Below are 12,432 nucleotides of genomic sequence, written 5' to 3'. Positions count from 1 at the left end.
TAGTATAGTGCTTGGCACATTGTAAATGATTAACAAATACCACAATTATTATTATTATTCAGTGAGAACGGCAAGGCAAAGTGTCTACACACAAACACACACACAACGAATTAGCTTCCAATATTGGTCATGTTGACAACCCATTTTAAAAGATTCTTTTAATTGTCTTATTCCAAGGTCTCTGAAAGCATTTTCCTCTATTGAAGAAATTGGATTATCTGAAAAGAACCAAATATATAGTCGATTCTGCCTGAATACATGTTTCCAGTACACGCTTTGGAGAGATCTCTGTTAAAGGAACCATTATTCCAATAACACGCATCTGCCTGTGTAGAAAGAAAGTGGGTATTTGAACGTAGCTTACGCCAGGGCATAAGTCCTCTTGCACAATTTTCCATAACATGAGGCTCTTTAAGAACACAGTTCTCACATTACAAGAGAACTGACTGTATTGATTGCTTTAAAACTGTAATTAACTTGAAGACCACCTGATTTGTCTAAAAATGAGATTTCTGTCATGGATTGAGTTGCAGACCCTGCTTGCTGGCAATTTCCTTGTTGGCAATTTTGGAATTCACCTTTCAATTTGAAACCAGAAGCGACGTGAACATTAAGACTGTCATTTTCAAAAACCAAAAACAAAGTATAAAAAGCCTGGGTTCAACTTGGTGACTTTTAAAAATTCTAAACTAAGTTTCTAAACGTCCTGAATAAAAATAACCTTATGCATTACCATTTCATTGTTATAAACAGCTGCATGAAATGCTTGCCCACACGAATTCTCTGACTGCCCACAGCCTGTCTGGAGTAGTCAAAACTTAATATTTTTCTGCAACATCATCACAGAGCAAATGAAAATTTAGGCAGCCACAAATTACAGAAGTTAGCAGTAGCTCATTAAAGGACCATCACCATATATTCCATACTGACTAGCAGAAGCGATGCCACCATGAAACTTTCTTTGGTAAAAAATACATTTTATAAAATGTTAAAGACATTTCACTTCCCTAGATGACTCTATACTAAATTTTAAACTCAATTTTTAAAAACAGATGATAGTCAGTTCTCCCTTAGAACTCGGGGGTTGTATTCTTGCCGAACCCCAAGTTTTGAGAAAAACATTCTGCGTCTGACACCACGGGTTTATGCGCAACTATTTCTCCCGACACTGCACTGGTTTGTATCTGGGTGGCTATGAGCCGCTGGAAGAATATTCTCCTGTTCTTTTGTCGCATCTGATCCAAAATGGCTAGTGAAAACTCTTATTACGGCACAAATGATTGGGCCAAAATGCAAAATTGTTCCCAAAACCTAAGTCACCCCAACCATTCATCTAGTTGGCACTTACAGATTTATTTACCTATCCTACCCTTTACATATTTATACACTTTTATGTATGCCAATTAGCCCTTTTGTACCTATTTCTGGGTCTGCCTTCCCCTGCAATTTAAGAATGAAAGCACCCTGTGGTCGAAGAACGTGTCCCATGCTTCTGCTGTATTTTCCCAACAGTGGACTTCTTTTCACCTCAACACAGTGAACCTGGGTAGGTCACCAGAGGAGGATGAGTGACAGCACGACACCCGAACGGCTGCTGCTGGGAGAGCTGATTTGGGGAAACACAGAGCAAGGAGAAGCGTTTTTAAAGACTTGGTAAAACAAAGCCTCGGATGAAGCTACATCCCCGCTGAAAATTGGGTGTCCGTTGCACACGGCTGACCAGAACGGTACAGCGCCATCGATCAATCAATCCATCATATTTATTGAGCGCTTACTGTGTGCAGAGCACTTGGAGAGTACGATACAACGAGTCGGCAGAGTTGGTGGACACATTGTACCAACGTGCAGAATGGGCATAGCCGGGACTCAAGATTACCCTCCTCAAGGAGCAATCCCAACCTCCTCTCTTAGCCACAGAAATACCCATGAAACCTTCAGGGAGAACAGAGTGGCAAAAGCCAGGCCAGTAGGTCTTCCATAGCCTTGGGTTACTGAGCAGTGCACTTTCTTCTCCCTTGCATCTACCACCTCCTTTTAGCTGGACGGACCCGAGTTCCCCCGAGTTCTGTTTCTATTAATAAATAATAATAATAATAATAATGGCATTTATTAAGCACTTACTATGTGCAAAGCACTGTTCTAAGTGCTGGGGAGGTTACAAGGTGATCAGGTTGTCCCATGTGGGGCTCACAGTCTCAATCCCCATTTTACAGATGAGGTAACTGAGGCCCAGAGAAGTGACTTGCCCAAAGTCACACAGCTGACAACTGGCGGAGCCAGGGTTTGAACCCATGACCTCTAACTCCAAAGCCCGTGCTCTTCTCCACTGAGCCACGCTGCTTCTCTTATTGTCCGCCAAAACAGCTCTGACTCTCTGGCGCTTTGAGAGCCTCCGCTCTAACGTGTGAGTCTCTAATTAGGGTTCTTCGATTGCCAATGGTTGGGAAAGTTGCTTGATGGGAACATTTTCGGTCCCTATTTATGAAGTCAACGGGCAAGATGCAAGTTTGGTTTCCCATCAATGTGTGTCTTTCATCTCGGAGACTGTTGGTGACATAAAGCATTCCCCCTGTCATTAAGCAAAACAATTGCCCGCTCTCCCCACCATCTGCGAACACTATGCCAGTCCGCAAACACCTCCCACCCATTAGAGGTCTTGGAATGCCTCTGCCATTTCTGCATATATTGGAGAGATGTTGGGGTGGGAGGGAAGGTCAGAGGGAGCGAGGCCAGAACTGTTAGACGCAGAATAGGCCTGAAGAAGCAGTATGGTCTAGTGGCTAGAGCACAGGGCTGGGAGTCAGAAGGACTTGGGTTTTAATCCTGCCACATCTGCTGGGTGACCTCGGGCAAGTCACTTCACTTCCCTGGATCCCAGATGCCTCATTTGTAAAATGGGAATTAAAGACCGCGAGCCCTACATAAGACAGGGACTGCATCCAACCTGATTGCCTCCTATCTACCCCAGCATTTAGAACAGTGCCTGGCGCATACTAAGCACTTAAAAAAATACTATTATTATTATTAACTCCATAAAACGTAACATTTCCCCACTGTTGGCAGCATCATGAGAAACCCCCAAAATGCAGAGATGGTCCTAGTGTTCAGACGATTTATGCGTTTGAACAGCATGATGGTTTGGAGGGATGAAACGAAGAGAAAGAGAAACTGATGTTTAAAAAAAAAATAGTATTCTGGTTCACAACTGTTTTTTGACCAAGCAGAAGAGTTGTCTGAAGAACATGAATGCAGAAACAGAATTCCCAGCAAAACCTGAGTAAGAATACAGGGGATGCTATCGCTGAGCACACCAATGGTCCACTCTGTCCAGCATTCTTGTCTCCGACAGAAAGCTTGGATAATTAGATTGTAAATTCCTCCCCTAGATTATAAGCTCCTTGAATGCAGGGATCGTGTCCTGTACTCTCCCAAGAGCTTAGTGCTTGCTCTGCAAACAGGTAAGCGCTCGATAAATATCACTGACTGTTGGATAACTGCCCTTCTTTTCGTCCACCTTCCCGTTCACGGATATTCCACCTAACATTTCTACATTCCTAATCTCCCCCTGTAAGAAGACAAAAAGGTATACCTGTCCAAAAACTTAGCCAAACCCTTCTCACGCCTGCCGACAGCTCACGAACCACTGGGTAAAGATGTGTTTCCTTCCCTCTGTTTTCACTCATTCATTTCATATTTAGTGAGTGCTTACTGTGTGCAAAGCCCTTGAGTACAATGTAACAATTTATTTATTCATAGTAATGTCTGTCTCCCCCTCTACAGTGTGACATTGGTGTGGGAAGGAATGTGTCTGTCTGCTGTTATATTGTACTCTCCCAAGAGCTTGATACAGTGCTTTGTAAACAGTAAGTGCTCAATAAATACAACTGAGTGAACAATCAACTGACACATTTCCTGCACACAAAAAGCTTACAGCCTAGAGGGGGAGGTAGTTATCGATATAAATAAATTACAGGGTTGCAATAAATTACAGTGCTGTGGGGTTGGGAGGGGGATAGGATAATGGGATGACGCAGAAGGGAGTGGGTGAAGGGGAAAGGAGGACTTTTTGTTTTGAAGCTACCAGCTATCGGCTTCAATGGGTATCTCCTCAATCTGATAGGGGATTTATGAAACAACTTCTGCATCTACCCTGTCCATAGCTTTCATGGTTTTGTAGACTTTGATCACGCTCCAACGCAACCTTGATCTCTTCAGATTCCACTTTTTAGTCTGGCTTCTCCATTCCCCTGATAATAGAAGGCTCTGCCTTGTCACTCACCGAGGCCAAGTGCATGATAGAAATATTCAAAAACACTGATAAAACCTATTTATCCCTTGCTGTAGTGAGCTCATGATCCACCTGCAGTAGCCACAGATGGCACTAAAAGAATTCTTACCCCACCCGTTAACCCAAACTCATTTTAATTTAAATAACATATCAGTATCACTTTGCTAGTGACAACTTCATTCATTCATTTAATCGATCGTATTTATTGAGCACTTACTGTGTGCACAGCACTGTATTAAATGTTTAGGAAAGTACAATATCACAATAAACAGACACACTCCCTGGCCATGAGCTGACAATCCATAATGTGTAATACTTCACTGCGGATACCCAAGTCCCTTATAAAGTTTTCTACATCGCAAGCTATTTGTGACGAATCACGCATAGGTAGAATTTCCTTTAATGACTTGAGTATAAAAAAGGTTTCAGGGGGGCCCTGCAGTTAGCATTTGACCGGGACAGCAAAAAACCCATCTCCGTGACCTTGAGAAGCGAGAATTTAGAGGCGGATGGAGGTTAAGGTTCCCACATGCCAAAGAGTAAACTGCCCGCATGGAGAACCATGGAAAGAGCACAGGTCTAGGAATCAGAAGGACCTGGGTTTGATTGCCCGTTCTGCCAACTTGTCTGCTGTGTGACCTTGGGCTAGTCACTTCACTTCTCTGTGCCTAGTTCCCGCATCCGTAAAATGGGGATTAAGACTGAGAGCCCCAAGTGGGACATGGGCTGTGTTCAACCTGATTAGTGTGTATCTACCCCAGCCCTTAGTACGATGCTTGGCACATGGAATAGGATTAACAAACACCATAAAGAAAAAAAAAGCCTAGCCACCTCTATGGCAAACTTGCTGTTGTCCATCCATCCACCACTCTACAACTACCCCATCTCTGATTCCCCTTCCTTCCTTCCTTCATTCAATCGTATTTATTGAGCACTAACTTTGCATGCCCCACAGCACTTACGTACAGAGAAGCAGCAAGCAGCGTGGCTTAGTGGAAAGAGCCCGGGCTTAGGCGTCAGAGGTCATGGGTTCTAATCCCGGCTCTGCCACGTGTCAGCTGTGTGACCTTGGGCAAGTCACTTCACTTCTCTGGGGCCTCAGTTACCCCATCTGTAAAATGGGGATTAAGACTGTGAACCCCATGTGGGACAACCTTTTTACCTTGAATCTCCCCCGGCGCTTAGAACAGTGCTTGACCCATAGTAAGCGCTTAACAAATACCATGATTATTATTATTATTATGTACACTATTTATTTACTTATATTGCCTTGACAATGCATAAGTCTCTTTGCTGACCTCCTGGCCTCCCTCCCTACTAGTCCATACTTTACTCTGCTGCCTGGATCATTTTTCAACAAAAAACGTTCAGTCCGTGTCTCCGCACTCCTCAAGGACCACCAATGGCTGCCCATCCATCTCCACATCAAGCAGAAACTCACCATCCGCTTTAAAGCGATTAAACAGCTCACACCACCCTACTTTCACCTAACTGATCGTCTACTTCAGCCCAGCCAGCACACTCCGCTCCTCTAGTGCCAGTTTAATCCCCAGGGCCCCGATCTCATCTATCTCACGGAAGACCCTTTTCCCACATCCCCCTCCATATGCACCAGACCACCACGCTCTCCACCTTCAAAACATTAGGGTCACATCTCCTCCAAGAGGCCTTCCCAATTAAGCCCTCTTTTCCCCAGCATGCTATCCCTTCTGTGTGTGTCACCTCTGCACTTCGGTCTATGACCTTTGGACACTCGACCCTCATCCCAACACCACAGCACCTATATAAACACCTTTAAATTAGTTATTATAAATTACTTATTTATTCATATTAATGTCCGTCTCCCCCTCTAGAATCTAATCTCGTCACTGGGACCGTGTCTGCTAATTTTGTTGTCCTGTACTCTCCCAAGTGCTTAGTACAGTGCTCTGCACATAGTAAGCACTCAATAAATACCACTAATTCACTGACTGATATTAATGTCTCTCTCCCTCTCTAGACTGTAAGCTTGTTATGGGCAGGGAACACTAACAACTCTCTGCCATATTGTTCTACTGTACTCTCCCAAGTGCTTAGTAAAGTGCTCTGCACACAGTAAGCCCTCAATACAATTGATTGATTGGCAAAGCAGCAGCATTAATAACAATGATAATAATAATAATAATAATTGTGGTATTTGTTAAGCACTTACTATAGGCCAGGCTCCGTACTAAGTGCTGGGGTGGATACAAGCAAATTGGGTTAGATGCAGTCCCTGTCCCACATGGGGTTCACAGTTTCAATCCCTGTTATACAGATGAGGTCAATGAGGCCCAGAGAAATGAAGTGACTTGGCCAAGGTCACACGGCAGACAAGTGCTGGAGTCGGGATTAGAACCCAGGCCCTCCTGACTCCCAGGAGCACATATCCTTCTCCCCTCAGTCTTCCTATAGATAGGCCTCCATTCTGCTTCTCTCAGAGATTATTTTAGCATCTTTTTCAGTATTTGGTATCTTTGCAGTCCCCTTAGAAGCCTGTGTCTCCCTAATTGGACTTTAAGCTCATTGTGGGCAGGGAATGTGTCTATTATAGTGTTGTGGTAATAATAATAATGATGATGGCATTTGTTAAGCGCTTACTTTGTGCTGAGCACTATTCTAAGCGCTGGAGGGGATACAAGGTAATCAGGTTGTCCCACGTGGGGCTCACAGTCTTCATTCCCATCTTACAGATGAGGGAACTGAGGCGCAGAGAAGTCAAGTGACTTGCCCAGAGTCACACGGTTGATCGAGGTGGAGGCGGGATTAGAACCCACGATCTCTGACTCCCAAGCCCGTGCTCTTTCCACTAAGCCACACTACTCTTCCAAGTGCTTAGTCCAGTGATTTGCACCCAGTAATTGCTCCATAAGTAGGACGGAATGAATTGAACGAATGAATCAGAAAGTTACACGACTTTGGAAATTGACTTTGCCAGTCTGTCAGGTATTCAAGCCAGTGAGAACTCTTTCATCTTGTCTATTGCCTCGTGAATAAATTGAGAACAATGACCCTATTTTCAATCTGGAACATTAAATAGCCATAAGAACATGCTGATGATGTTAATTTCAGATCCTTTCTAGCTTACGTTTTAACTGTGGTTTCAATTACCAAACCTCTAATTGATGACATAATGGTTGGCCAACGAGACAACTGAGTAAATATAGGCGGGTAGGTTTAACACAGAAATCCAGAGTCCCTAAACAAAAATCCCAACAATTATTTTCAATCACAAAGGGGAACGATTCTAGGAAGCAACCGACATAAACTTGATGAAGCAAATGTCCGGGCCAGACTCATTTACTTGGTTTCGATGCCAGGCTGCCATATGTATGCTGTGTGACCTTGGGAAAGTCATTTCACTTCCCCATGGATCAGTTACCCCATCTGTAAAATGGGGACTAAGACTGTGAGCCCCATGTGGGACAGGAACTGGGTCCAATCTGATTAGCCTGTATCCACCCCAGCGCTCAGTACAGCGCCTGGCACGTAGTAAGTGCTTAAATACCATAATTTTTATTAGATGGGTACATGTCTGGATTGCAGGTCTCAACCAGTTTCTAGTTTCTAGACTGTGAGCCCATTGTTGGGTAGGGATTGTCTCTATATGTTGCCAACTTGTATTTCCCAAGCACTTAGTACAGTGCTCTGCACACAGTAAGCACTCAATAAATAAGATTGAGTGCTGACTTTTGAAAGCCAGGCCCAGGAAATGGTCTCTGTTCAAATGATTATTTTTTTACACCCCAGACTTTACATAGATGATGAACACACTCCCAACAATTTACTCTAGAATCTTTCCCAGGTGTTTGCGTTACACTCTGGCCTGTGACATACTCATTTTTTTTTCCTTTCTAAAGGTGAGTGCCAAGGCCTTCCCTTGTCCTACTCAGAAATATAATAATAATAATAATAATGATGATGGAATTTGTTAAGCGCTTTCTACATACCAGGCACTTTTCTAAGCACTGGGGTGGATACAAGCAAATGGGGGTGGGCACGGTCCCTGTCCCATGTTGGGATCACAGTCTCAATCCCCACTTTCCAGATGAGGTAACTGAGGCTCAGAGAAGTGAACTGACTTGTCCAAGGTCACACAGCAGACAAGTGGAGGAGCTGGAATTAGGACCCATGACCTTTTGACTCTTTACACTACAACATACTGCTTCTCCGTATGGCTGCAAAAATGATAATCTACAATAAGAAGGTGCACGGAGAGAGAGAGAGAGATGGAGCGACGGGGCTAGGGAGAGATGGGAGGGAGGGTCGGGGGGGAAGGGTCAGGAAGTGAAAGGGACAGGATAGGAGGCGATCAGGATGGGTCAGGTGATGAAGGGGGGCAGGGGAGAGGACGACAGGACTGGGGGTGATGGGGTCGGGTCATGGGCGAAAGGGACAGGGCAGGGGCCTACAGGAATGGTACATGGGCGATGGGAATCGGTCAGGGGGCAAAGAGGAAGGGTCGGGGGTTACAGAGACGAGATGAGAGTGATGAGGATAGGTTGGGGGGGATGGGTCAGGGAGCAAAAAGGAAGGGTCAGGGGGTGACAGGGATGGGATGGGGGCAACAAGGATAAGTTGGGGCTGGGGGACGGGTCAGGAGGAGATGGGGACAGGTAAGGGGGAGAAGGGTCAGGGTCAGAGGGTGATAGGGACAGGACGGGTCTGAGGATGGAGGAGACCAGGGGGCAACGAGGATGGGTTGGGGGTGATGGGGAGAGGACGACAGGCCCTAGGATGATGGGTCAGAGGGCAATAGGGACGGGTCAGGGGGTGGAGGGAACTGATCAGGGGGTGAAGGGGACGGGCCAAGGGGCAGAGGGGACAGGTCAAGGGGAGAAGGGAACTGATCAGGGGGTGAAGGGGACGGGCCAAGGGGCAGAGGGGACAGGTCAAGGGGAGAAGGGGACGGGTCAGGGGGAGAAGGGGACAGGCCAGGGGGCAAAGGGGCAAAAGGTCAAGGGGCAAAAGGGATGGGTTGGGGGAGAAGGGGACAGGTTGGGGGGGAAAGGGACTGATCAGGGAGAAAATGGGACAGGTCAGGGGGAGAAGGGGAGAGGTCAAGGGGCGAAGGAGACGGGACGGGGGCGAAGGGGACGGGTCAGGGAGAGAAGGGAACGGGTCAGGGGGCGAAAGGGACGGGTCAGGGGGCGAAGGGGACGGGTCGGGGGCGAAGGGGACGGGTCGGGGGGCAAAGGGGACGGGTCAGGGGGCAAAGGGAACGGGTCAAGGGGCAAACGGAGTGGGTCAGGAGGCGAAGGGGAAGGTCAGGGGGCGAAGGGGACGGGTCGGGGGCGAAGGGGACGGGTCAGGGGGCAAAGGGGACGGGTCAGGGGGCAAAGGGGACGGGTCAGGGGGCAAAGGGAACGGGTCAAGGGGCAAACGGAGTGGGTCAGGAGGCGAAGGGGACAGGTCAGGGGGTGAAGGGGACGGGTCAGGGGGAGAAGGGGACAGGTCAGGGGGCGAAGGGGACGGGTCAGGGGAGAAGGGGACGGGTCAGGGGAGAAGGGGACTGATCGGGGGAGAAGGGAGTGGGTCAGGGCGTGAAGGGGACAGGTCAGGGGGAGAAGGGAACTGATCAGGGAGAGGAGGGAATGGGTCAGGGGGCGAAGAGGACAGGTCGGGGGAGAAGGGGATGGGGCAGGGGAGAAGGGGACGGGGCAGGGGAGAAGGGAACGGGTCAGGGGAGAAGGGAAAAGGTGAGGGGGTGAGGAGAAGGAGGAGAAGGAGGGGGAGGCGGCCTTCCCTCGGCCCTCCCTCGGCCTGGGTGGCCTTGGGCCTGAGGGCTGACAGACGACCCTCCTGGGCCCTGCCCGGCCCGGCCCGTCCCGGCATGCTCTGCGCCTGGGCCTTGGCCATGGTCAAGGAGGGAGGAACCCCAAAAGGGCGGCGATGGCGTTGGCGACGGCGGCGACGTCGGCGATGTCGTCCCGCGGCCCCGGGCTGGGCTGAGGAGGGTCGGGTCGGGTCGGGTCGGGCTCGGTTACCTGCGGGCCGGCCGGGCTGCGGGCCCCCACGCCAGCCGCCTCAGCGCCGCCGTTGACATTGACGCCGCCGCCGCCATGTTGGCGCAGGCCCGGCGGGGGGGGGGGGGGAGGGAGGAGGGCGGGGGGGGGCGCGCGCGCCAGCCCCGACGGCGCCCCGCGAGGGACACGCCGCCGCGTCCGGACGACGGCCGAGTGGAAGCGAGGCCCGGAGGGGCGGGGCCTCCCCGTCAATCATCCTCGTCAGCCTCCTCAGCGGCCGTCAGTCAGGCAGGCGTGTGCAGAGCACTGTACTAAGCGCTCGGGAAGGACAAGTTAGCCTCGTATAGAGGCGGTCCCTGCCCAACAACGGGCTCACATCTGTTAATAATCATGGCATTTATTAAACACTTACTAATGATAATAATAATAATGATCGCATTTATTAAGCGCTTACTATGAGCCAATCAATCAATCAATCGTATTTATTGAGCGCTTACTATGTGCAGAGCACTGTACTGAGCGCTTGGGAAGTACAAATTGGCAACACACAGAGACGGTCCCTACCCACCAGTGGGCTCACAGTCTAAAAGGGGGAGACAGAGAACAGAACCAAACATACCAACAAAATAAAATAGGATAGAAATGTACAAGTAAGATAAATAAATAAATAAATAGAGTAATAAATATGTACAACCATATATCCATAGATACAGGTGCTGTGGGGAAGGGAAGGAGGTAAGATGGGGGGATGGAGAGGGGGACGAGGGGGAGAGCCAAGCAATGTTCTAAGCACTGGGGAGGTTACCATTCATTCAATCGTATTTATTGAGCGCTTACTATGTGCAGAGCACTGTACTAAGCGCTTGGGAAGTACAAGCTGACAACGTATAGAGACGGTCCCTACCCAACAACGGGCTCACATGTGCTAATAATGATGACATTTATTAAACACTTACTAATGATAATAATGATAATGATGGCATTTATTAAGCGCTTACTATGTGCAAAGCACTGCTCTAAGCGCTGGGGACGGTACAAGGTGAACAGGTTGTCCCACGGGGGGCTCACAGTCTTCATCCCCATTTCACAGATGAGGTCACTGAGGCGCAGAGAAGTGAAGTGACGCGCCCAAAGTCACACAGCTGACAAGTGGCGGAGCCGGGATTTGAACCCATGACCTCTGACTCCAAAGCCCGGGCTCTTTCCACTGAGCCAGGTGGCTTCTCCTATGTGCCAAGCACTGTTCTAAGCGCTGGGGAGATTACCATTCATCCATTCATCCATTCATTCATTCAATCGTATTTATTGAGCGCTTACTATGTGCAGAGCACTGTACTAAGCGCTTAGGAAGTACAAGTTGGCAACATATAGAGACGGTCCCTACCCAACAACGGGCTCACATGTGTTAATAATGATGGCATTTAGTAAGCGCTTACTATGTGCCAAGCACTGTTCTAAGCGCTGGGGAGGTTACCATTCATTCATTCATTCACTGAGTCATATTTATTGAGCGCTTACTGTGTGCAGAGCACTGTATTAAGCGCTTGGGAAGTACAAGTTGGCAACGTATGGAGACGGTCCCTACCCAACAACGGGCTCACATCTGTTAATAATGATGGTATTTAGTAGGCGCTTACTATGTGCAAAGCACTGTTCTAAGCGCTGGGGAGGTTACATTCATTCATTCAATCGTATTTATTGACGCTTACTGTGTGCAGAGCACTGTACTAAGCGCTTGGGAAGTACAAGTTAGCCTCATATAGAGACGGTCCCTACAGTGCTCTGCACACAGTAAGCGCTCAATAAATACGATTGATTGATTGATCAGGTTGTTCATTCATTCATTTATTCAATCGTATTTATTGAGCGCTTACTGTGTGCAGAGCACTGTACTAAGCGCTTGGAAAGTACAAGTTGGCAACGTATAGAGACGGTCCCTACCCAACAACGGGCTCACATGTGCTAATAATGATATTTATGAAACACTTACTAATGATAATAATGATAATGATGGCATTTATTAAGCGCTTACTATGTGCAAAGCACTGTTCTAAGCGCTGTGGACGGTACAAGGTGAACAGGTTGTCCCAATGGGGGGCTCACAGTCTTCATCCCCATTTTACAGATGAGGTCACTGAAGCGCAGAGAAGTGAAGTGACT

At 47.9% G+C, this 12,432-nt stretch overlaps 1 protein-coding gene across 1 annotated transcript in view; it reads right to left on the bottom strand.

The window, feature by feature from the left end:
- The window catches only part of NDUFS4 (NADH:ubiquinone oxidoreductase subunit S4), a 66,276-nt gene extending 55,899 nt beyond the window's left edge, over positions 1-10,377 (bottom strand). Inside the window, exon 1 of the mRNA XM_038765946.1 lies at positions 10,294-10,377. Within this exon, the coding sequence (XP_038621874.1) occupies positions 10,294-10,370 (77 nt within the window). The 5' untranslated portion in view covers positions 10,371-10,377. The remainder of the gene's footprint in view (positions 1-10,293) is intronic.
- Between the last annotated feature and the right edge of the window lie 2,055 nt (positions 10,378-12,432).

This window comes from Tachyglossus aculeatus, chromosome 23 (genome assembly GCF_015852505.1).
Source record: "Tachyglossus aculeatus isolate mTacAcu1 chromosome 23, mTacAcu1.pri, whole genome shotgun sequence".
Lineage (NCBI taxonomy): Eukaryota > Metazoa > Chordata > Mammalia > Monotremata > Tachyglossidae > Tachyglossus > Tachyglossus aculeatus.
Note: the sequence above shows the minus strand (reverse complement) of the source record. Positions and strands in the feature narration are given on the sequence as shown.